The 25,727-nt window shown below is 44.7% G+C and overlaps 1 protein-coding gene and 1 long non-coding RNA gene across 3 annotated transcripts in view; one reads left to right on the top strand and one right to left on the bottom strand.

The window, feature by feature from the left end:
• SGCD (sarcoglycan delta) overlaps positions 1-14,439 on the top strand; it is a 349,496-nt gene extending 335,057 nt beyond the window's left edge. For both annotated transcript variants that reach the window (XM_056350163.1, XM_056350164.1), the window contains 2 exons: positions 3,574-3,697; positions 5,369-14,439. In XM_056350163.1, coding sequence (XP_056206138.1) covers positions 3,574-3,697; positions 5,369-5,542 — 298 coding nt within the window. In that variant the 3' untranslated portion in view covers positions 5,543-14,439. The remainder of the gene's footprint in view (positions 1-3,573; positions 3,698-5,368) is intronic.
• On the bottom strand, positions 3,563-20,813 carry LOC130154251 (uncharacterized). Its single transcript, XR_008823653.1, has 4 exons — positions 19,906-20,813; positions 14,741-15,002; positions 11,821-11,956; positions 3,563-3,676 (listed from the first exon to the last, which is right to left on the bottom strand). It is a non-coding gene; the product is annotated as an uncharacterized LOC130154251 (long non-coding RNA).
• Positions 20,814-25,727: the final 4,914 nt, after the last annotated feature.

Here is a 25,727-nt window from a genome sequence, read left to right as displayed (position 1 = left end):
CCTAACCGGGAGACGTGAATCCTACAGAAAGCTCCAGGGTATTGCACTGGAAAACAAATGTTGATTTTGAACAAATTATCTGTTCATCGCTTAATCATTTTCTTTCATTATTAGTCTCCAAATTGGTTCTGCTCTGAAAGACAGAATTAGGTTTAAAAGCAGAGTGTCTCTTAAACACTTGCTTCAAATGAAAGTATTTGGTAAACATTACTCAAACCCCCTAGAGCATAAACTCCTCCACTGCTTTCTCAGGCTTTGCATAGATTTTTTAGCTCCTGGTTTAAAGACAGGTGTCTCAGGGATTCTTTCAGGATATTAGAAAATAATCAAATTTAATCCCTTACAATCATATGCCGGGGAAAATTTAGTAATTAAGTAAGACCTTTCTGGCCTCATTTACAGTAGCGTAAATTGGGACACAAGTCCCATGCAAATAGGTGAAGTTACACCGCTATTGAACATGTAAGAGAAAGAAGAGTCGGAGTCCAAACCCATGGCACAGGTACAAAACCGTGTGGGCTGCAAGCCCAAGTTCCTTACCATTGGAAGAGCTGCAATTTGCTGTTACAGTACTTGTACTCAATTTCCATAGCTTTAAGGTTCTTAAAAAAAAAAAAAAAAAAAGTCCTGGGCTTCAAAATTATATTTTTAACATGAAAAGGGATGGGTTTTGTTTAATTCAGCATGTCAGCAAGATTGCAGCTGTCGGTGCTAGTGATGTAGGATGACAGAGTGGGGGTCAGCTCGGCTAACTCCAAAAAACACGTGGTGCTGCAGGGAGGGGGTGGGCTACAGAGCAGCAGCGAAGGCCCCGCGGTGTGTGCTTAGCCCGCGTTACACCAGGGACCGTAAGGAGGTGCTCAGGAGGGTGCTTGGTGCCTCCATGAGGCAAGAAGCTCTGCAGGGAGTAGGATGCCTCTAAAGTTGCATGGGTTTTCATCGGTGTTTGTAAGATGCTGTTACCCTGCTTGTAGGTTCTCATTAGGTGGAGGAGGGAGAATAACTCAGTCACATTGTCAGATATAGGAAGAGAATAAAATTTCGGGACATTGTTATCTTGTAGATTGCCAGGTACTTTTTATCTTGTTCCAAGCATGAATTTAACTCAGTTTTCTATTAGGGGGACCTGTGTGCACAGGGAGAGATATGCAGGATGGTCCTCTCTTGATGTTCCCCCACCACAGGAAGGCATTTCCCAGCTCTCCACAGTCACCAGTGAAGCACTGGTACGCGACTGGGAGGCTGCTGCTGTGCAGAGCAGGAATTGAGCGCTCAATTCCTGCTGCTGCAAATGAGTGCATTTGCACTGTGGTGTCTGGCCACTGTTTTGCACTTGCAGAATTTATTTCTCAGTGAGCAGAAGAGCTACAAGATTAACAGATGAACAAATACTTTGAGACAGCCAAGACATCAAAGAAATTGGAGAGTCACTAAGATGTTGGAGAGCTGAAGAGTCACCTGGCCATGGTTCCTAGGAATTATTTTATCCTCAGATTAGCTCAGCTGTCTTGGGGTTTGGACACATCCTCTGGTGAATTTAGCTACAGTGACTTAAGACATGACTGGCCACAGCGCTCTGCTTCACCTCTGGAGGATGCTGCCTGTGGAGCAGAGGCAGCAGGAGGGAATGTGTGCCTGCATCCCAGCCACTGCAGCTCAGATTCTGGGGACTTAGTGCAAGCAGAAGATTCTTCATTTTTCAAGGTAGCCTTGAGCTATACCACCGAGGATGAGAGCGTACTGTACCCCTGGGCAGAAACCTCCAGGGAAGATGTGGGGCAGCCAGCATGTTAAGCCACCCCTATGCAAGCTATGGGAGTGCACTGTGACTGGTTTTACCATAAAGAAATTCCAACAGGTATTGGAAAGGCAGGTATTGCAGCAGGAAGGTCAGAGGGAATCATATCCCAGGTGGTACTATTTAATGGCCATCACTCTTTGCAAGCTTTTTCTCCCCCATGCAATCTGCAATTCAGAGGGGTGGGGAAAAAAAAAAACAAAAAAAAAAACCAAAAAAACCCCCCAAACAAAAACAAAAAAAAAACCCCACACACCAAAAAGTGAGTAGCAACAGTCTTAACCTTAGACTGCTCGTACAGAACCCAGCCAAGGGGTGATAACAGTGGAGCATCAGAAGAAGGTTTATGTAAAACGTAGCTTCCCTGCAGAGAGCAAACAAAAAGCAGCTCAGAAAGATTGTGCAGAGGCTGTTAACCATGAGACCATGCTCATTCCTTGGGCTGCATATGGCTCAGTTCTGCCCCTGAAATTTAGATTTAGTTGAGTCAGCCAGGAAATTATGGATGAGTTTGGTGTCTTGAGGGAAAGGGTTCAAAAAGCAGCAATATGAAGACACCAACAAGAGGGAAAGTTATAACCTGAAAAGTGCCACACAGAGGGAACTGTGCCTTTCCTTTATTGAACTGTTGGCTGCAATAAATACGGCTGAATTCCCTCAGTCTCCCATAATGTTGTCTCAGTACCAGCAGGAGTCCATTTAAGAATACACTTACTTGCACAAATGATTATATATGAAGAGCAGAGAAACAGCTGAAGTGTCACTGCAGTGATGCAAGCAAATCCTAAAAGCTGCCCAAGTAAGCTCGGTGGCTGCGTGCTGCTGCCTTGTGCTTTGGGTTTCCCAGCGCCGCCAGCCCAAAGCAGCCGAAATAGAGGAGCTTCTGTTCCACTCCACCTGCCTGCCTCACCTGGGGAGATGGTACTCTAGATTTTGTGATGGTACAGTAAATAAATGGTGACAAAATCCACTAAGAGGATATTCCCAAAGAGGGAGAATTGGGGTTTATTATCATTTTCAATACAGAAAGTAATAAAAGACTGCATTAGCAAGAAGAGATGAGACAAGTATAGTACAAAACCAATGAATGGATGATCAGCAAGGAAGATGAACCTTGCACTTCTACATCTTATGGCATTATAACCCCAACTGCCTGAATTAAAGGGTTTGGCTGTATTAGTGCTACAGCAGGGTTGTCAGATACCTGTGTGTGGTGCGTCCACAGTTAGGAGGGGTCAAAGCGCCGCAGAGAGGGGCTTGGATGTGAGCAATGTGATGTAGGCATAGGACTGCAGACCAGGAATTTTAGGGTCTTCAGCCTAGTTGTTTTCATTGATTCCCTTATGTCCTTAAACACTTCCAAACTTCACATTGTAGGTAGCCAGGAGAAATAATGTGTTCTTGCTTGAACAGTGGTTCTAGGAAGAAAAGTGCTTGCACTCTCTGTGTAGGTATACTGCTTTGCTAATATCCCCCGTTAGCACTGATTAGTTAGAAATCTGAACTTGCATATGGGCAAGCTGGTCATGGGGGAAGCTTTATTGCACCTTGCAGCTGGACCCAAGTTGATACAGAATGTTAGCAGACTAGATCTGTGATGTGTTTGACCACATTGTGCATGAAGTCTTTTCCACTGACTAAACCAGGTGTGGATCTGACCGTCGGTAGGTCCTACGGTGCTGTGCAGCAGGCAGTCAGGCAGTGCAAGGCAACAGGCTGAGACTGACCATGAGTGTTCAACCCTTCGGGCTCTGTAACTCCCCGTTCTGTTACAGGCTGGAGTCGCCGACGCGCGCGCTGGTGATGGAGGCTCCGAAAGGCATCGAGATCAACGCGGAGGCCGGCAGCTTGAAAGCCACGTGCAGGACAGAGCTCAGGCTGGAATCCAAAGATGGAGAGGTAAGAGAAGGGCGTGAAGCCCTACCACAAAACCAAAGCAAGCCCCAGATCTCCTGCAGATGTGTAGCCTTCTGAGTCACTGAGCCGCTGCATTCGAAGCGCTGGTATGAAAGCAGCGGTGCAGCAGGGCTTCCTAGCTTAGTTTCTGCTAGCAGTGATTGAACATATCATATGCAAACAAGACTCACTCTATGGCAGAGGCTGATTCATTATTTTTGAAGTGCTTGGATAATAGCATCTGTTGTTCAAGCAGATTTATGCAGCTGTAAAATATACAGTACTCCTAACCTCTTTGTTTCCTTGTCAACTTTAAAACAAGATTTACTTGGCCAACATAATTAAATCTTTTATCATACATTTTTCTATAAGAAGAGCTTAATTCACTGGTATTTATCTGAAAAGCTTTTGTAGCTGATGTTTTCATTTTGGAAAGAAAGGGAACATTAGGAGATACAGGTTGTTGCACTGGGGAGACTTCCAAAGGGGAAGAGAGCAAATATAACAGAGAACAAAGGTAAAACCGGTGTTGAGTAAAGCCTCTTCTGGTGTCTCAAAAGTACATGGGCACAGGGTTCTTACCCCTCCTCCTGCCACAGTGCTGGAAGGCACAGAAGGATGTGGCTGAGGAGCTCCTGCTGGGGAACCCACCGGGAGGCTCTGCAGGAGGAGCTTCCCATGGAACACAAACCTCCTGGCAACAGGGCTCCAACACAAGCTAACATTTTCCTGTCTTAAGTGTCAGGTGTAATAAGTAGAGTGGGGGTTTTATTGTAATTCCTGTTATTTCTAAACATTTGCCTTTTAAGACATTTCAGACCATGGGGTGTTAACAAAAAAAACTCAAAAAAAAAAAAAACCACCAAAAAAACAAAAACCTCTTACCTAATATACTGCAACTGAGATCCAAGGCATTTCACTCCTGCAAGCAGTTGCCTTAATGGTTTTAACACTAAGTTGCTTTTAAAATGCATATATTGACCTGCCTCTTTCAGGAGATTAGATGGTTGGATACTAAAACTGGCGACTGTTACTGTAATTGCCAGATAAAAGCAAGTACTGTCAGTTGCCCTGTAATAGTCTGGTGTGCAGGTTATCTTACCGTGCCCTTCTCAGGGATGTTAGAGCACTCCCCTCTAGCTGCCATGTGTCTAAGAGCCGCCACATGTTCGCTTTTATGTTCTGTTTCAGAAGGAGAGATATTCAGGTCTGTTATGGCATTTAAGTTATTTTTAATATACATAAAAGTGTTACACGTATATATAAAATACACATGAAAGTCAGTGCTGGGAGCCTGCAGGTGTGACTGGCGATGGGATCACAGTGCAGCAGCCCCGGTGGAGGAGTGGAGCCATTGTGTGCTCCCCACCTCGCAGTGGGGTGCCTCTGGCTGGGTTAACCCAGACGTGCAGGTGCCCCAGGAAGCTACGAGCCAAGAAAACACGGTGGGTAGATCAGCAGAAACAAACTGGAGGTCTTAGGCGGCTCATGATAAAGGCAGATAATATGCTTACCCAGGCTTGTATCAGACTTTCCCATCTTAATACACTTGCCCAGCCAGTTTTTGTAGCGGCTGGATTTTCCAAAGGAAGCTTCTTTAAACACAAGATCAAAAATAACAGCTCTCCACTAATTCTCTCTCTCTTTCTCTCTCTCCCCCACCTCCGACTTCAGATAACGTTGAATTCTGCAAAAATCAAACTACCTAACTTGCCTCAAGGATCTTCCTCTTCTGCAGGGTCCAGGCAAAAAATCTACGAGCTCTGTGTGTGTCCCAATGGGAGGTTATTTCTGTCGCAGGCAGGCACTAGCTCGACCTGCCAGATAAATACAAGCGTCTGCCTTTGAGAGACAATTTGCAGTGGGGCATCGCAGGCAGCACAAAAGCCAGTTCTGGTCTCAGATTGCAGCTGCCAACTATTTTTACTAGAACACAGAAAGCCTATCAAAGACTTTTTTTGTGTGTGCGCGCGCGTGTGTGTGAATATATATATAAAAATATATATATAAATATATATATATATATATCCTCTGTGTAAAATGATGTTTCAGTACAAGGAATCCCAGGGTGACCCTGTTACATTTGTGTAGCATTTCTCTTACTCACACCAAAATTTACTGGTACAATCTGCTGAATTGGAATTGATGCTCCCCTGGCCCCTTCTGTATTAATATAGTCCAATGATCACCCCTTGTTTTTGATCATGTTCTCAGAGCAATGGGATTGCTGGCTGGGCAAAACCCTGGAACCAACGTAGACCCACCAACATGCAAAGGGAAGAGAAGCATCTCTGATTATTTTCACACCGTTAAATCGGTGGCATGAAAAAAAAAAGAAAAAAAAGGAAAAAAAATCCCCAACAAAATAGCCAGGTTAATCTGAGGTTAAATTGCACTCTTTAATTTTCACCTGAAGCATGGCTCCCTGTTGGGACAGAGAGATTGCACTTGGCTGGTAGAAAAGCCCAGATCTTGCTGGAATAATCATGTATTTTTCAGAAGGGGTTTGAGCCTTACCTGTGCATGGACAGGGGTGCCTTGTGCTATTCAAATGTGACACATCAGCTCTAACCCTAACCTAAAGACATCTTTGTGCTAACAAAACTGGCATTGCATTTAGTTCTTGGAGGGAAAAAAAATTGCAAAAGTTGGACTAAATAGAAAAATCCTGAACCTCCCTAGTTAAGAGGTGTGCTGGATCACCCCACACACTCTCCATTAGCACCTTTCATTTTGAAAAGGTTTGGTGTGAAGATTTAAGATTTGGACATTGCCTATCAGTGCCTATAGAAAGAGAAAATTACCTGTTCTACCCATAGAACCTGAGAAATTGATACAAATCAGGTGTGTAACGTAGATGCTATGCCAGATTTTTTGTTATCTTTCTTTCCAGGATATATAGTCCAAGGTCACTTAGATTTTCTGGAGACTGCAAATATCAGAGATGCTGGCAATGAAACAGACTTCTTTAAGCATTTACAAAGATTGTGACCAAGCCAGATTGCTGGAAAGCAAGGGCTTTGGATGCTGGTTCCTCTAGAATTTGAGCCCCAAAAACTCTGTGGTTGAATCTTTTCATGGTTGCATTTTTCCTTATTTTAAAGTCTAGGAGTCACTACGGGCAGGTTAAAACATGGAATATGATCTGGTAACATTACTTCCATTGTTCAAGTTTTGAAAAACGATGAGAAGAGCCCAGATCATTGAATTCCAACCCATAATTGCATCCACATGCGTGTGAAAATCCTTGACAAACAAATATACTAATTACTGCAGAAGTATCTGAGTCACAGTAAATCTTACAAGGACAGCAAGGTTTCTAAACCTCTGAGATGCTTTTGAAAATATTACCTCACGTGCAAATATGACAGATCTGTGCCCATCCCTAGCGATAGCTAAGCAAAGCTGGTATTCTTCAAGCGATCTTCAAGATAAAACGTAGCTGACAGAAATGTTTAGAAATAATATGGCCCATTCCTTTTTTACAGATTTCCACGTATTTTCTTGTGGTCTGGAGAGTACCAGGGTTTGATTTTTATTTTTTTTTTTTTCCCTTTAAACGAACAATTCTGGCTTGATCTAAAACCGACTGGACTCAAAGGAAAGATTTCTGTGGAGTTTAGATTAGATGTGTTGCTGTCTAACAAAGCAGCACTCCTGCAAAATTTATTCCTGAAAGAGGTTTGAATGATCTGCTTTTATTTCAGTAACACTTCCCAATTAATTAACAAATTCAAACTATTTGTTAATGAATGATTCCTGTAATTATTATGTCTTGAGTCAACGTCTGAATGCAAAGGGTCACCCAGGATAACAATTGTATTGGGACACAGGACTATACCATCTCTGTTCAAAGAGGGGAATTGTGCCTATGCCTTAAGTCAATGCACTCAGCAAGGAGAAGCACATCATATTTATCTTGTTATTAAAACTAGTTTATTTGGGGGGAGGGACAGGAGGGTGTCTTGGGAACTGGTTGTGCAACTTAAAACAGATATTAATGAAATGCATTAAGACTGTAGGGGCACCTAGAGTGATACAAACTTTTTTTTTTTTTTTTTTTTTTTTTACCATGTTAAATATAGTGAAATACTGTGTGCGTTACCTCTGGGACCACAACTGAAGTCCCATTCGTAGTCCTACATTTACTGTAGAATTATTTTTTTTTCCCCCTGTTTCATTTAATACGGATCACAAACCTTACAGCAAGCACAGCCCAATTCATAAACAGATCCGGCGTGAGCAGTTGTGCAGACACGTGCTGCAGGAAGAGCACCCTGCACAGAAAATGAGCCGCGTTAACTTTCCCATCCCCCAGAGCATGGGTGCTGGGGAGGAAGGCAGGGGCTGACCCAGCAGGGATGCTGCGTCCTGGTTCCCTTGCTCCACTCCCGCGGCACCGGCGGCTCAGTCCTAGCCCTGTACACCCTCTGCCGAGGATTGCCATCCCAACAAATTAATTGTGAGTGGCTGGTCTTCTCAGCTGGGCTCTCCGTGAGATTATCACCTTCTTGTGTCGCGAAAGCCATGACACCGCTTAAGGACATCCCGCTATTTATTTTGGTATGAATTTCTATGGGGGAGCTGTTAAGGAACAACCTCACACAGCTGTGCCATCGCTGCAGACGCTTCTCTGAGGTGAGCAAAGGGTACCTTAATTACATCTACACAAAGCAATTCGAGTTCCTTCAATATATTAGACTATCATCTTTCCATCTTTAAAAACATAAAATTATATGTTGTGTTGAAAGACAAGGAACGGCTGCTAGGAAGGTTGAACCCATATAGAGACTGGTAAATCATGTAAGTCCCACTGGAGTGTGAAGGCAGCGGTTTGGGTGATGCTGCCTGCGCTTGTGGCTGCGTGATTAGTCCCCTCCTGTTCGGTGAGTGGCAAACTGGAGCAAACGGGACTGCGTGTCTGGGATGCCAGGGTAAAAAACAGGCGCTTCGTTTAAAAAGCAGCTTGCAAACACAGCCAGCTATTTCACGCTTCTCAGCTTGTTGGTGGGGGCTGTTGTGGAGTGACTGACCCACCGTGCTGGACGAGGCGAATGCACGAGAGGGTCCCTTGTCCTCCTGCCTGGCCCAGAAGTCCCTCATAGTTGCTGCACCTGTATGGGTTGGTTTTCCCTGAGTCCATTTAAATCAAGCCTCCCTGGCTGGAATTCGTCCGTAGGCTCTCCCTGCCATCGATAAAAGGCCAAAAACGAACAAGGGTTTGTGTATATCTTTGTGACTCAGCCCTGCGGTTCAGTGCAACGGAGCACCTGCTGTCTGGGGAAGATGGCGTTTCTCTCAAACTGGAGTTTGTTGTACCTCCCAGTGCTAAGGCAAGGCGGGGAAGGGACAGTGAATTTGTTGCTGCTGAGCTCAGTGGAAGAGATGCCGACAACCTCGTGGCCTGAGCTGGGACAGGAGCTGGACCAGTGACAATTCAGGGCACCCTTGGGTGGCTGTGGGACCGAACCCCGGCTCGGCGCCGTGTGCAGGTCTGCACTGCAGCCACCAGCACTGCAACCCCACAATTAATAATTGCTAATCAAGGGGCTGTGATACTAATGTCAATATACCTTAGACAACCAGGAATACTGCAGCATTCGTAACTGTGTTTATGTATCGTAACTCAACTTTATAGGGTTTCGGGACCTTGTTAAATTTGTTTTAAATGCGACACTTTAGTAAGTGGTCGGGAAAATGACTGTCAGCGCTCACCAGTACAGCAGCACCTTATCCATAGGTAGTGTGCGACCCTTCCGCCGTCATAGGTGAGTTAGGATGGATTTTCTAAAGCAAAAAGAACTAAAACAAACAAAAAAAACCCTTTTGCCATTAGTAAAAGCAGACACCCTAATACTGACTATACAACCGTATCCATTCTCTCAAGTTTCTTTGTGGGGTTATTTGGGGGGATTTTTTGGTTTATTTTCTTCTTTTACACTTTTTGAAGCATATTACCCAGTAGTCGGTGAGGTGGGTAGCTTAAGAGTACAAAGAAATGTACAAAGCAATGGCAGTAGCTGCTAAAATATGTGTAAGGCCTCTCCTGCATATGCATTTTTAGTAAACTGAGTCTGTGCAAGAGTGATTTGGTTTTGGTTATCTCAGTCACGTGCTGTCAAACAGCTGTATTTTAAGAGGGTTTTCTTTTTTCCTTTAATCATAAATATCACATTGCACAAACACAAAAAAAATAAGGCATAAGCCTAAAAAATACTATCTCCGATATACGGTATAGAAAAATGATGTCTAAATTAAAAAAGCACTCCCTAGAAATTACTCCAAGGTTAAAAAGAGATTCCTGTGGAACTTGTGAAGATGTCAGGTTAGTTCACATTGTACCTAGTTTGCAAATACAAACGTTCTTAAAGGAAATTAGCTTTTGTTGTCATAAGATGCACACACACATATGAATATATATATATACGCACACACGCTGACATGCAGTTGTTTACAACAAAAGCCAATTTTCTTTCTATTTGTTTTTATGGCTTTAAGTTTTACATTGCAAAAGAGAGTGAGACAAAGACCAAAGACTTAACAGAAATTCATCCCTTCTCTGGTTGCCCTCGCTCCTGAAATGTGTTAACTTTAATGGTGCTTTTTTTAATTGGGCAGGAAAAATACAGGTTTATCATAAATTTGCATTTGACAGAGTAAAGTGGCAGGAAGACTCTTAACTTTGTTAATGGGTGAAAAGAGGAAATCACCTGAAATATCTTTAAATGTGTGCAGAGGGCGAGGTTACCTGAAATTTGAAATGGGAAGAAATAGCCCAGAAAGCTAAAAGACATTATCCTGGGCTAGAAGTATAAACAAACTGAGTAAACGCTACCGGCTGTTCACTTACCTGCACTTGAGCATCAGGAGATCAGGAATTCCAGTAGCTGCCCAGTGAGGAAGAGTAATTGTGCCATAATGTTTTCATTTTAAAAGTGCATACAGTAAAAACAGAAAAGTTCAAGGCTGTGCTCTTTTTTCATATATATATATATATTTTTTTATTTTTTTTTTATGACTGACATTTTAGATTTTGAAATGTCATCATCCAGAATTCACCCCAGCATGTGCAGGGCACATTCCTGCGAAGCTTTGCCAAGCACTGGATTGGTGTTTTTTGCATGTGAAAACACCAGCCTTTTTATTGCCGTTGCGGTCGAGGGACACAATCCTGGCAGCATTTCCCTTTTCCCCATTTTGACCTTTTTCCTCCGTTCTGAAATCGTTGTGTAGTATTTGGGCAGCTAGTGTCCTGCCCCACAGGGGGCTGCATGCAGGTGGCCCCCAGCCCCAAATCCCCATTGTGGCACTTCTCAGTCTCGCATACCCCCAAAACCTGCGTGTAGCTGTGGCACCAAGGTGAAACCGGGGACTTTTAGGTACGTTCTGCATGGCAGTTGCTCTGTGTTCACAGCCGATGCAGCCACGTTTATGGCTGTGAGTGGAACAGGGTTAAGCACATGGCACTGATGAGATTATCCAAGCAGGAGCAGAGTGAATTAAACAAGGCAGGTAGGGGGGAAAGGGAAGGAACAGCGAGAGACGTCACTCTAATCACAGTAATGCAGCCAACTTCTCTGTCTGTTTACACTATTATACTTTAAATTAATAACATCCATTTTCCTAAATATGGTAGCAATTATGCTTGATCTTTCGTGGCACACAGTGGAATTACTGTCAGTGAAACCACTTACGGCTTGGGCTGTTCAAGATTGCTAGGGTGTTCTTTCCATCCACAATAACCACAGTGGCTTGGGGTTTGGATGGAAATTATAGTGAATAGCTTGTATTTAGAAAGCTTTTAAGTCTGCTGTGGTTGAAAAGCCCACGGTTATGTGCATACAGCCCCGAGGCTTTATATTTCAGACTCTCTTGTCCTGCCACTTGAATTGTATTGTGCCCTTGTGAAAAGCGACACACTTGCTTTATGCGGGAAAAGATGGATATTTAAAGCTGCAGGATTTTTAACCCAAGCAAAAAAGCAAATATAATCATAGTGCACAACAGAGATTTCCCATCCTAGTTAATTTAAACTAGAGGTGCAAGTTCCTTAAAAATTAATTTGCTACAAGTGTTAATCCCTGCAGGAAAGTTAGCTCTGGTGCCACTCCCAGGAGGTGTCTCACCTTACTACAGCTCGAAGCCATGCGGTGGCCGGGATTTTCTGTCGCCGTCAGTAAGGCTGGGCTGCCTGTTCGGAGGAAGCCAGATTTCCTTTGAGGCAACTCATCTCCATGGATGGAGCTTTTGTTAGTTTTTAGCCTGTATTGAAAAACAGAAAGGGTACGTTTACTGTGAAGCGATACGTAGTTGTATGTTTGTCTCGATTTAGTTGGTTGAGTCTTTCTGCCAGCAAGAGAAAGTAACAGGAAAAATTTGTGTGAACGTGTTACATTTACATTGTGCCCTGCTACCAAGTGCTTCAGATAAAAAAATGCAGCCTTAGTGAAACAGTCTTTTCTTCTAATATTAAAAACGACTTTTTGGAGCTTTTCAGCAGGTCCTACCCAAATGGAAAGTCTCACCATTTCTAATGTATTTGCCGTTAGAGGAACAGGCCCGTTGCAAAGCATAGGTCGTGTGCATCTTTGCATGTAGCAGGAACTTTGAATTGCATTGTACTCACACGTCTTTGCCTCATTCAAAAGGCTTAACCGCCGATAGGAGATAAAGCGTTCCGAAGCCTCCTATAAATGCATTATCACTTTCTAAAGCAATATTGTTTCTTTGGTCTTTTAAAAATTTCCTCATGACAGAGTCCTTAAAGCATCTTGAGGCAGGCTCACGCTGGAGAACAAAAGAATAATTATTTGTGGGCGGTTCTATTTTTATCTAAGGCTGGAGTGTAGTTGAAAAAATGTTGCTGTTTGAGTTTCTCCCACTTTTTGCTTAGCTGCAAACACCACCACCACCCCCAGCACTACGGGTAGATTTCTCTAGGGCAGCTGCCTTACGAGCTGGGAGTTGCCTACTTTGCTAAACGAGAACCTGATAATTTTGTCTTCATCTGGGTCCTCCTCTGGGCTTGTGCATTCAGTGTCGGTGCTGTTATTGATATAACAGATAATGAAACGCTTTGGCAGTATTAATGATTTTATAGATGATACGTATCTGCAGTCTGAGTGGTACAAATAGTGCCGGTAGCTCTTGGTTGCTGTTCTAACAAGCCTTTGACCACCTCGAAAGCATCGGCAGTACCTCCAGAAGGCACAGCCATGTGGCTGTTAATGCCACCTCTGCTTTGTCCATTAATGTCTGTACAGCATCCAGGGGGGTGCCACGGGGATGGTACCCCGGTACCCTGCCTCTACTCGGGAAGCCTGTGGGCGGTTGGGAGGTGGTTTTGCCTTTTCTTGTTTATCTCCATCCTGTTGCCAGGGCCTGTGCACTAGAAATAGCAGCAAGCCTGATGCCTGCCTTGGGGGTCTGGCCTGGCGCGGTGCAGCAGGGCCATTCACAGCATGGGGGGGTGGCTCTGTAGCTGGATTAAATCAGGATTTGGCCCCATTTAACTTACTGGTAGCCTGCACCGCCTGAGGGTTTGGACTTAAAGGTTTAGCACTGCTAAGAGTCTGGCTGCCCCGTCTAAACTCCAGCCTGTGTGCTCCTGGGGCCAGCATGGGACACGGGGCTCCTCGCGCCGCTGGGGTTTCCTTATCCCATGGGCGCAGATGAAGAGCTGTGGCAAGTCTTCCCGTCAGCCACCGCCTGAAAACGGAGGCATGTCCATCCAGCTTCATCCCTCGCCACCACCACGACCGTGCCGAGGTCAGGCGGTGAGCTGGTGGGTAACGTGTGAAGCAGAAGGTCCCGCTGGTGGCAGGGCAGGGCCACGCTGTCTGCGGAGCGGCTTCCACAGGGCTGGCACCGCCAGAGGAATCCGCTTCCTTCTCCCCTTCCCTGCGTTATCCCTGCGAGCACAGAAGTTAAGATGGACAAATGCTGCCCTAGCTCAGCAGAGTAAAAGCATGCCAGAAACCTCGTTAAGTGCAGATCTGAGCAATTCTCACATACTGTGTTTATAGACAAAGGGCTCAGCTGGCAGCGTTCACACCCAGATTCCTCCCTCCGTCAGAGCTTTTCCCGAGCTGCAACCCAGATCTTGGTCTGGATCTCTGGGAGCAGAGAAGGGATCAACCCGCTGGATCTGACACAGATCCCTTTGGGGTTTGGTTTTGGGGTTTTTTGTGCCCACCCTTTATTTGAATTAGTTTCCTTGTGCAAAAATGCCAATAGAGTTGTCGATACAAACCCAACGAATGCTCTGTGTAGGTAGACCCAACAGCAAAACAACATTCAGTGCGAGCTGAAGCAAAACCCCATTCATCCACAGCAGCAGCATAAAAGGCATGACCCATACGCTATAGCAGTTTTCATCTGTGATGGTAAAATACCTTGTCTGACCTCTACTCTGATAACCACCAATGACCTTGATCGTGTAAACAGGACAAACTGAATTTAAAGTCTTATCACAGTTCTCATTAAGAAATTCAGATTTGTTTGGCTTTTTTCTTTTTAATTTATGTATGTGTGTGGTTGTGTGGGAAAATATAAAGCTTTTTTGTATCAAATAACATCAATCCTTGCACACTCTATGCAAAATTTTGTAAGCATTGCAATAATGCTATGAATTACACAAGGAACTATTTTAACTTTATTACACTTTCTGTATAAAAAAAGTTTGTATTTAAATGATTTCAACTGCAATCTTGTAAAATATATTAATAAAATAATGATTGTTAAGAAGGAAAGAGATGTTGAGTGGTTTTTGTTCGTTTGAGCATGGCAAACGTGAATTAGACTGCAAACTTTCGTATGTCTGTAGGATACAGATAGGATATGTCCATAGGATATACCTGTATGTCTGTAGGATATGCCAGACTGGATCACACTAGTGATCCATTTCATAGCATCAAGTCCCTGGATATATTTCATGCCAAAAATGCTGTAGAGGATGGAATGAGAATCTCTGTGGATGGCTGTTGCTGTCATTAGCAAAACAAAAAAATCTCCCCTTTGGGAAAGTTGAGTTGCTGTCTTGCTTACCGCTTTGTTGAACTTCTCCCCCTTGTCCTAGCATTGGAGACTCACAGCCAAGAAGTGTTGTAAGCATTGAGGTCCTGCCTGAGCATCGTAAACATCTCAAAGAGGATCACTTGCTGGTAGAGGGGATCTGGTGCTGCTTGTGCTCCAATGCTCCAAACCAGCAGGAACTTGAGGTTTTCCAAGAGGGACCAGAGCCAGGTGCATGCATCTGGAAAGGAGCCCCCACCGGCAGACTGTGTAGGGAGCATGACCTCAAGTCTCCCTGCAAAAAAAATAATAATTTAAAAATAAATAAAATCATTTAAAAAAACCCCCAAAAGCAGCAACAACAACACCCAGCAGCCTGGACCAACTCACAGAAAGCCTCTTGAAAACCTCTGGCTGCTTTAACGATCCATCAGTTTTTATTTTAATTGGCAAACTAAGCAGCTGCTCATGGGTGACTCTGCACATGCCAGGCAATCACTTCTGAGGGCATTTTGCAGGAGCTGGGTTTTAAATATGAATTTGTTTGCCCTGGATTTTTGTCAGTAAATGAGAGCATTGATTGAGGCTCATTATCTGAAGGAATAGCAAGAATTCAATCCGGCTGAAAAGATGTGCATGCCTTCCAAGTGCACGGAGAGTACAAGCCCAGCCCTCACAGCTGAGATGCTGCCAAAATCCAGGCTGTAGGGGTACTTGTTTATCAGTTTGCAGGCCCTCCTGTTTACCAGGCTCCAGGTAGGTTCACTCAGTACTGTTCGGTGGTCATGCACAGTCTCCTCCTTGCTCGTTGGGGTTGGACTGTTTGCACACTTTTTTTTTAAAAAAAAAAAAAAGAAGACATCTTTCAGCAGAACTTCAGCTGCAGTTCTTGGCCTGCATTTGGAATTTCTAGCAAACTGACAAGGAAATAATTCATGAATTAACCCCCATTAAGAAGCATGTCGGTAGGAACTTCACAGCACCCGCAGGATAGGGCGCTCTGTGTAGCTGCACCCAGCCCTGCCCCAGGCAGCGGCCGGATCCTTCCCCAGTACCAGCAAACTCCGCATCAGCTGCCTGAAAATGTCCTTGATACAAGCAGCGAGTAGTTATCAAACTCAGCCTTAGGCACAGTGTATTTGCAGTGCCCCCGTGCCAAGTGTGGTACTCAGTAGCAACAATATGTTAACCATTTTCTAAACCCTGGGAAGCTGTATTTAAAAAGGGAATTTGTCTTTTAAAATTGACTCCTGGGAAAATTATCAAAGCATCATTTCTTCCCAAGCATCCTGCCTTTCACTTTTGAGAAGTGCTTCCCAATTTTTGTTTTCTTTTCTTTCTACCCCTATAGCTAATTCATTGTTTCTTTTTTTTTTTTTTCTTTTTTCCTAAATAGCAAACAGAAAAAAAGCACCAAAGGAAGAATTACAAAAGCAGGAAATAATCACTGAGATGAAATGAATCCATTTCATACTCTGTAAAATCATAACAGCTTCAACTTCTTAAAATTTTTATGTGCAGCCAGGTTTTTGTATTTTTCATCTAAGTCTAGTACAGACAAGTTGCTGCTGCTGAAGTTTGGTTGTTGAATTGGGGTGATTATTTTTATTTTTATGAACAGTGTCCAAAAGTCAGTGATGAGAAGTATCTGTTTTTAACAGTTTTTCTCCACTGCTGTGACCTTCTTCTCTCCTTAAATGGAACAGAAAAATCCTCCTGAATTTAGTGATGAAGGTTCAGACCTAAATAGCTCCAGTGCCAAATGTATCCCAGAGGAAAATTATATGGCCTCATTTAATAGAGAAAAAGCAAGAAGTCTGGCCAGCAGCTAGAACTTGGCTCTTTTCTGCAGTCATTTCAGAATAAAAAGCAGAGTGTAGGTAGTCTTTAAATATTTGATTCACACTATCAGGCTATTGTAATATACATTACTGATATGATCTGCACTTTTTAAAATTGGGGTTTGTGAATAGCCCTTCACATAACACCTCTGCTTCGGGCCATCATACAGCTAGGCTTGTGTAACATCAGCTGTGGTATTTTCCCTTTCACACCTACAGGGGCATTTTTTGTTACCCTACTTCTAGGCTTTGTTTTCAGCCTCAGCAGCAGCCTGGCAGTGCAGGCAGAAAACAAGGCTCCTGCCTCCTCGCTGAGGAATGCTTGCAACCATCTGCTTTGCTCCATTCAGTGGGTGCATGGAGGGAGGGGAAAAGCAGAAAACATCTTTTAAATCTCTGAAATAACCTCATTCGGCTTGGTTTTCTGCTGCCCCCACAGCAGCACACAGCTGCAGGGCAGAGTTGGCAGCAGCCTGGGCTCCTGCTGGGGCTAAACCCCTCCTGGGGCTCCACATCCCACCTCTCCTTCCTCAACAGCCCTATTCCCGTGCCACTGCCAGACTCAGGCTATGAAACAGAAATACTTTAACTGACAGCATAACCCACAAGTGCTCAGGGGACAGTAAGACCTCAGTGCTGCTCGGTATTTCAGCACCTTTTCAAACAGAAAATACATCTGCATTACCTGACCTAAACTCTACCTACAACTTGAGTTTAGCACCTGGGAGTGCTAAAGGATGCTGAGCATAACTGAGATGGGGTTTACTCGTTGAATATGGGTTTTGCATCTGCTTTGCCTCCCCGAAGGCAAGAACCAGTACATGCACATGCCAAAAAGTGGTGCTGTGTCTCTGTATGGCTGCCACTCTTAGCCTGAGCCTCCTCCCTTCATCCAACCAATGCGCCGCATCTCCTGCCCTGGGGGTTGAGGTTTTAATGGAAGCTGCTGCAGTTGGGGTTGGCTGCCCGTCTGCTGCATCGCCAGTGCATTCAGAACCGGGGCGGGGTGATGGTGAAACGCCCCACTCCTCCCAGCACAGCAGGATGGAGCCATGCAAGCACATGGGATGCTCCACAGCAAGACATTCCCTCCTTGCCGTGGCAAGAGGTCTGTCGGGAAGAACGAGACACGGTTTTCACCCCAGTGTGTCCCAAGTGACATCTTGACATGGGTTTCAATGCTCTTATGGGAACCACCCAAGGAGGCCCCAGGGCTGAAGTAAGCAGTTTTAGAGCTGATGTTGGTCCCAGAGAGGGCCACGTTTATATTAATGCCCAGCCAACAAACACAACCTGCCTTTACAAACCGGGGTGATTAAAAACTTCTCCTTGCTCTCCACTATCAGCAGGCTTAGGAATAATAACTGGCTGATAGGGAAGTGTGTGAGAGAGAGAGAGCGTGCCTCTTTGTGTGCACGCATGGGGACGGGGGAAGATAAATTTCTGAATAAAATGTTATTTTTATGTCCGCTGTAACGATTTCCCAAAGCATATGGGTATTTCAATAAACCCCAGTCTCAAAAGAGAGTTTTTGCATCACAATCGTCTTGAACCATAATAACTAAATTTGAAAATAACTATCATCTGCTAGAAAGACATTAAAGTATCTATAGTGGTGCTATCAGGCTGTGAATGCTATGGGAGCTCTGCACACACAGACACACACACACACAATTAACGAAGAAAAAAGAAAGGAGAAAAGCACTGTCCCTTCCAAGAAAACCCACAACCTACTGCCTACACGATGAACTTTTAAGCACAGAATGCAACATCCAATGAATTATTTATGAATTAATTTGCAATGAACAGTTTAGCAGTCAAAGGAAACATAAACTGGCAGCACAGCCCTGCCTGGGGTGACGGCAGGGGACACAAGTGTGCTGTTCCTGTGGCAAGAAGACATTTAGCAGTGTACATGATGAGTTGCACACTAAGAAAGTTTTAAGACAAAAATGCAGTTCCTGGCAAGCACCAGCCTGGTGTACTAATACCCTGACATAGCCTGTGACCCCACTTGCACGCTGCACTGACACATGCCATCGCTCACCCAGTGCCAGGTGACAGACACAAGTGCTTCTTGACCAGCAGCTGCTGTGGATGCAGCCGCTCTGGCAGGAGAGGTCACCCAGTGCCCCACGCCTCCCACCACCACCACATGGTTTTTATGCTAAGCTAAAACACAAGTACAACCAGCTGTTGCTTAAAGGCTAATGATGGGAACAACAAAATCAGGAGATAGAAATGCACATCGTGCATTTAATTTAGTTCTTTATAGCCAGGCTGTAAAAGGGGCTGTCCCTGCCCAGCACAGGAATGAGCTCTGCACTGAGGGCTCCACACCAGCATTTGTCTTTAGCATGACATTAAATTAATGCTTTTGTGGGTCTTTTTTTGACTCCTCAGCAGAGATGCCCAGTTTGCCTGTGCTGCTGCAGCTAAGCATCAGTCCTGATGCTGACCGCACAGCTGCGTGGCATGCTCTCAAGGTAAGTGGCTGCTGCGTGCTTTATTTCTCTAATGCAGACATGGATCATGGGCATAAACAAACCTGGCTGGATTCCTGGCAGAGCTGAGAATTGCATTCGGTAGTTCCTGGGGCAGGAATAGGGTGATGTCTGAGCTAGCAGGAGAACACAGGCAGGAGAAAACAAAAGCAGAGCAGGCAGGTTAGCCTGGACCGGGCTGCTCTGGGCTTGCTGCAGGTCCTGCGGCATTGCCAGGCACAAGCTGCCCTGGGTCACGTTTACTGGTGCAAATAGAGCAGCAGACACTTGCCAACATAGCTCCCGGTTGCTGCAGTTGGAATAGTTTATAAATGCTTTTGGATTTATTTTTTTTCCCCATTCATTTCTGTAGCGACACCAGAGTCCTGCCTGGTTCCAGTGGGGTGGCTGAGATTGCTGCTCCCCTTAAAGCATGGTACAGCTGAGCATGGTTGAGCTCCCTTCCCACAATGGCTTCTATAATTTTTATGTAATATATTCTGTGTATATATTATAATAATGACTTTTCTAAGGTACCTGCATCTCAGCTACCCTTAACCCTGGCTGTGCCCCTGTCTGCAAGAGCAGCGTGAGGGGGGCACAGTCCTGCCAGCCAGGTGGGGGATGAGGTTTTTTGGCAGTGCCACAATGGAAACCCTGTGTCCAGACAGCCAGCAGCCTCTGTGGGAAGGAAAGCCGCACTGCTTCCCCCGGTAAGTCTGACTCACACCTGTGTAGGCTCTGAACAATGAGGTGAAGCCGTGGTATTTGCCCAAAGCAAGTGAGAAGCTGCCCTTTGTGTTGTTTCCACCAAAAAGACTGATGGTAAGAGAAAGATGCTGTGATAAGTTTAAAGAAGTTGACATCAACTGACCTTAGGAACCAGGTGAAATATTTAAGACACCTTCGCAGTTCAGACTCTGCTCAGACTTCGGCTGTTGGGACGATGGTCAATGCTTCCCTCCCAAAAAGCAGACCAGGCAGGGCAGCTGAGGACAGCAAGTCACGAGATTAGTTTCCTGAGTTTCACCTTTTTCTTCCTTTCTGCCTTCTCCATTGACTTCTGGACCTGAAGTGTCTTCCACATGTGCATGGTGTCCATCAAATCACATACTTGGCTTGGACAAAACTGATGAGCACAATGTGCCAAGAAGAGACCTGCTATTTTTACGGTTTTGCAGCAAGACATTGCACATACAACTTGTATCAGAGAGAGAGCTAAGAGCACGGTGGGGCAGATGGGAGCTGGTGGGGCCCGTGTGTCCAGGGGTGAGAAAGGTAGGTAGACACAGGCACCAGCTTCCCACAGTGACTGATGGATTTTACCTGTCTTTTTTTTTTTCCTTTCACACATGAAGACTTTTGAAACACCTAACAAGTGTCTGTCTGGGGTTTAGAGATGTCTGGTTTTACTGAACACAAGAGCTGCCTCCATGAGCCATGGCTGCTTCTGTGACTGTGCAAAATGTGTATTGGTTTAACTTTTCATGGCATTTCAGTCATAGAAAAAAATAACCTCTGTCTTTCTGGTATGTAAGTATTTAGCAATTGGAGGAGGAAGAAAAAAAAAAAATCAAGCAAACTTATGCCTTATTAATTTTCTTAGTTTTCTCTTTCTGATTTGATTTTTGGATGGCCACCACTAGAGACCCCAGTAGAGACAACACACCCTAACCCTTCCCCCACTGCCATTTTATGACATACCCACTGCCATACCTCTTTTCTTCTTCAAGAAGATGATGGGAGACAGAAAAAATGACAGCAGAGACACTGAAAGCTCTGTAACCATAGAGCAAGTTAGAATCACTGAATCATTTAGGTTGGAAAAGACCTTTGAGATCATCAAGTCCAACTGTTAACCGAGGACCCAAGTTTAAGCAGTTCCCACTGAAATCAGTAGGTGACCTACATATATCTATATATAGATTGTCACTCCCATTTTTAAGAGGTAGGACAGTCAGTTTAAAATGAAAGGGCCAAATTTTTGTATGATGTGAATGGCAGTTTGGATCCAGATTCATCCGAACCATAGGCCAGTTTGGCTCAGCAGAGTTAATACCGCCTTCCTGAGAAATACAAGACTAAAATAACCACCAGGGCCAAAACAGGAAGGCTAAAAATAAACAAATAAAGAAAATAAAGTAAATAAAGTAAATAAATAAACAAACAAATAAATAAATGAAAATAAACGGAGGGCTACTGCCCTCAGAAGAATATTTTCATCGCTGCTTTGCATGAGAACTGCAAAGAGGACTTCAAGATAAGCTTTAGAAGGTGCAGGAGTGGAGATGGCAGGCAACTGAGGGTAAATAATTAATTCAATAACATACAATTAATTATTTGCAATTAAAGAACATTTATAAGCTGCTAAATTCCATTAGCATAGCATGGCCTATATAAAGTGAACACTAATGCATATTAAAGAAGAACCTGTCTTGTTATGCTTTCATCTCGCCACATAAAAAATACCGAGATGAGGAGCACACTGCCCCGTGCAGCCGGCAGTGGGCTGAAAGCTCTCGTGCACGTGTTACAGCTCTTCGGGCTGCAGCAAGGATCTGGATGCAGCAGGAATAACGGCAGCGTGCTTGGGACCACTGAGAAACCGGGTTCCTCCATCGGATGTGGAGCAGCTCTAATGCTGTAGTGGCTTTGGTGTCAAGTGCACCAGAAGTCACCGCCAGGCAGTTGTAAAGTTACACGGTCTCCCACAAGTAACTGCATCTGACCTGACCGCAATTACTCAGTTTATGAGAGCAGTTAGGACTTGGGGGTATTGCCATTTTTCTGTTGATAGAATGGAAAGAACAAGCTCCGTTGCACATGCCTGACTCTTGCCTTAGGAGGACCTCAAGAGAATCCAGAGATGTTAAATTTACCTCCTGCCATCCCAAAGAAATAGAGGATTACCAGGCACCGAGTCTGCATCACCTGAACAGCCATCAGCCAGCTACCAGCCAGCCACATGGTGCGGGAGCCCAAGGCTGGGCATCTACACCTGAAAGAAAGAGTTAAAAGCCATCATGACAATACCTAGGCTGCAAACCCAGAAACACTCTGGAAAATCTAGAAGCAATTGCTCTTTGGTCAAATCTAGAACAGAATACAGTCCCCAGAGGATATTGCAACAGAGTGACATCAAAACCATCCCAGCTCATTTGGGTTTGCTCTGTGCTGAGATTAAGTCATATATTATGTTCTTGTAAAATACTCAGTTGGTGGCAGCTGGATAAATGGCCAGTTCTAAATGATCCTTGCTGAACTGCAAAATCGATTAGGCAGTGATTTCCCACCTTGGATTTTTCTACACCCCTCAAGATTTCTTGCTCTTGGAATTTGTCACATTCACAAGAAATTAAACATGGTGCATTGCTCTAGTGGCAATTTCTTTGGCCTCCCTGAACCCCAGAAGCCAAGTGGAGTCCCCTGGGCTAGTTTGCTTGCAGTGGAAAAGACTTCAAAGCTGACAGTTTTCACTGAAAAAAAGTAACCTTGGATGAAGTTAAACACGGGATTCAGAGTCCATTGCTTACACTAAATGCACAGAAAGCCAGAAACACCGCACGGGAAAGGGAGTCATCCCCCACCAAAACAGCAGCAGACAAACTGCTTGCTCAGCACAAGCCAGGCCATGATGTGGGGCACGTACATCCCCCAGCATCGCCTGGCACCAGGTACCAGCACCCGCTCACAGCACCTCCAGGCTGGTGGCATCCCTGCTCCTCACCCTGGTTAATGACAGCTCGGACCTGGAGCGGGCAACCATGAGTCTTTAACATAACAACAGGTCAACTAAAAAGTGTTAGAAACCTGTTGAGAAAAAGAAAAACTCCTGTCTGCATTAAATTGCTAACAACTATCTTTAACTTGCCTTTTCCAGGGAATATTGTTTGGGTTTAAGCCTTTTAGGAAGCTGTCAACCTTAGCAAAAATCCCTTCAAACGGGAAGGCTCAAGTGAAAAGGTACCTGAAAAAAATTAGTGATTAAATCATATTTCCTGATCCAGAAGTGCCAATGCAAGGTCTGATTCCAGTGGGAACAGTCATGTACCTGAAGGGAGACGTATGCTGCAGGGCAGCCCCCTCCCAGGGCTGGGCACAGGGGGATTTTTCACATGCTGTGCAGAAGGGAATTCCCAGAGGGATTAAAGCTTTTTCTCTTCTGGCTCTGGACTTCACCCAGCATTCATATAGGAGATTGCTCTGCCTGGAGTGAGAGTGTAAAAGCTTCAGAAGAAAAAGAAGGTCTGTTCAGCCATGTCAGTTACCTAAAAGCCCAGAGGCGGGGTGTGCTGAAGGAGCAGAGGGAGCATGTGAAAGTCAGAGGTGAGGCTGGAAAAGGTTCTTCCACTTAGGTTCAAGACCGCGCTAAGGCACTTCAGCTGTTGGTGGAGAAAAGGCTGCACAAACCATAGAGGAGGTGCTGGCAGTTCGCTCGGTGGAGCACAAGCTCTGCCGATGGCATCATTTGGATATTTAAAGCCCTTGGCTCTAATTGTAGCACGGCCGTCCTTGAATAAACAGTGCTAGCATTACAGTCATTGTGGGACATGGGATGGATTATGTCCCAGTCTGCCTGAGAGGGGAAGCTGGTTCTGGCTCGGCTGGGCAGGGAGCTGGCACAGAACGCCTCTGACACCCTGACACCTCTCGGCAGTGATTTCCCTCAAGATGAGAGAGCTGATGAGGCGCAAAGAGAGAGGCTCAAGGAGGCTGCAGCATCCCTGCAACGGTCCATTTAAAGCCAGATGCAGGCAGCATAAGCTGCTGTGCTTTTGGCCTCTTCAGCAGTCAGCTCTGCAGAGGGTGGGAGGTCAAGGGCATCTGCTGGCACCCCAAAAGGGAACAAGGCTCCTGGAGATGAGGAATAGACCTGACTTGTGCAAAGAAATTCAGCCCTTAGTCAAATCCCAGGCTGGGAGTCTGGCTAAAGCACGAGCCGGCTGCCAAGACACTTGATTCTCACACAACTTACCTGTCACCTTGTGTGGGATTCATTGTCTTGAAGAACGTGTTTAGTGAAGCCCAGGTAGATGGCTGAATCCTGTAATAGGAAAAGCCACGGGCAATGCTGGGACACCCAGCCTTCCAGGTCTTTATCTTTGTAGATAAGCAAGTTTGGAGTCTTTGGAAGAAATGCTGACTCCTGTTAACTATCCATCACTGAAGCCAAGCTTCTATGCCCTGGGCATCTGCTGCTGCATGGCAGGTGTGAAGACAACATCAAAATGGGACAACAGGGTTAGAAGAGAAGCAAATCTCACCATTGTATTGAGAGCTGGCATTTTGCCTGCCTTGTCAGTCATCTTTCATGCTCAGAAATATAAATTGTATGGAATGGCTCCCTGGAAAGACAGTTCCTTTCTTATTAATAATGAGAGTCAAAAGTTAAACACAGCAGACAAAACACATACAGGACTAATGCAATGTTGGAGCAACATCAGACCAAAAGGGCTTCCATCTCACTCCTCTTCCCTTTCTAGCCAGACGGAGCATTCCCGGTGCACATGTGGGGAGAAGTGAGGAAGCAAGGAGCTGTCAACAGCAGTACTATCCCAGAAATAACAATGACTTCTCAAGAAACAGGAGAGTTGGAGGCCTCCAGCATTCAGACTTGGCTCATTTCAAAGGAAGGACAGTAACAGCACAGCTGAGTAGTAGTATGGAAAACAAGCTTTTTTTTTTAGTGTGGTCCTTGGGAGGAACTGAACACAAGTTTGAGTTTAGCTCCTGTCTCCAAGAAATTGGGACTTGCCCCAGAAGAAATATAATCTGGAGAGATGAGTCCAAAATCATGGGTGCAGAAGATGCTCCACCCAAGACTGCTTTGTTCTGCCTTTCTTTTTCAAATGTTACTGTTTGACCTCTGGCTTCTCCCTCGTGTGCATCCTACTGTGGTCTTCTCAGCCTAACAAACGCAGTTGTGACTTGTGCACTAGGTAATGAGATGCCAGGCACATGGAAAACCTGATAGGCAATGTTCTCAAGTTCTCTGTTAATTACCAATGTTTGCTTAGCAAATAGCTGTTAAAATGCCTTGGTGCACCAACTTTTCTGGGATCACTTTGTATTTCCCAGATGTTCAGCTGGCAAAAACCTGACAGATGCCACCTACTGATTATTTCCCCAAACTGGAAGAAGTTTAGAAATGTTGATTTGACGTCCCCTGCAGTAGATTCTGCAGGCATCAGGTCAGACACCTCTGGTATGAAAGAAGTTTCTTTCCAAAATGATAAAGGCAAGCAAGTAACATGAACTTAATGTGGAAACAGCATTCTTCCACCCTCCAGCTAGACATGAAACCAATGTGAAGAGCAGCACAGAGAGATAACATCTGATTGTATGGATACTAACCCTGAGGTTCATCTGAGTGAGTTCACCTAGCTCTAGCACAAGAATCGAGAGAGATCTGAGTTACCTCCAAGGTGGAATTAACATTTGACAAATAGATAGGTAGGACAAAAGAGCTGAACTTCTCCATTCAGTGCCCTAAAACTTCTTGTTTATGCCAGTACCTTGTGCTCTGTCTATCAGAGTAGCCACTAGCTGGCACAGACTTGGAGGAGCTTCCTTGTAGGTGGAAACTACTGTTCAGTAAAGTGCTTCTAGCTGCAAGGTGGAACCTGGGCCAAATTTGTGGATTTTCAGTCTTACGATAAAATTAGAGCAAAGTATTTGAGGAATATTGACTTTGAG

Source organism: Falco biarmicus, chromosome 8, assembly GCF_023638135.1.
Source record: "Falco biarmicus isolate bFalBia1 chromosome 8, bFalBia1.pri, whole genome shotgun sequence".
In the NCBI taxonomy this organism is placed as follows: domain Eukaryota; kingdom Metazoa; phylum Chordata; class Aves; order Falconiformes; family Falconidae; genus Falco; species Falco biarmicus.
The sequence above is the reverse complement of the archived record's forward strand: the minus strand, read 5'-3'. Positions and strand labels throughout refer to the sequence as shown.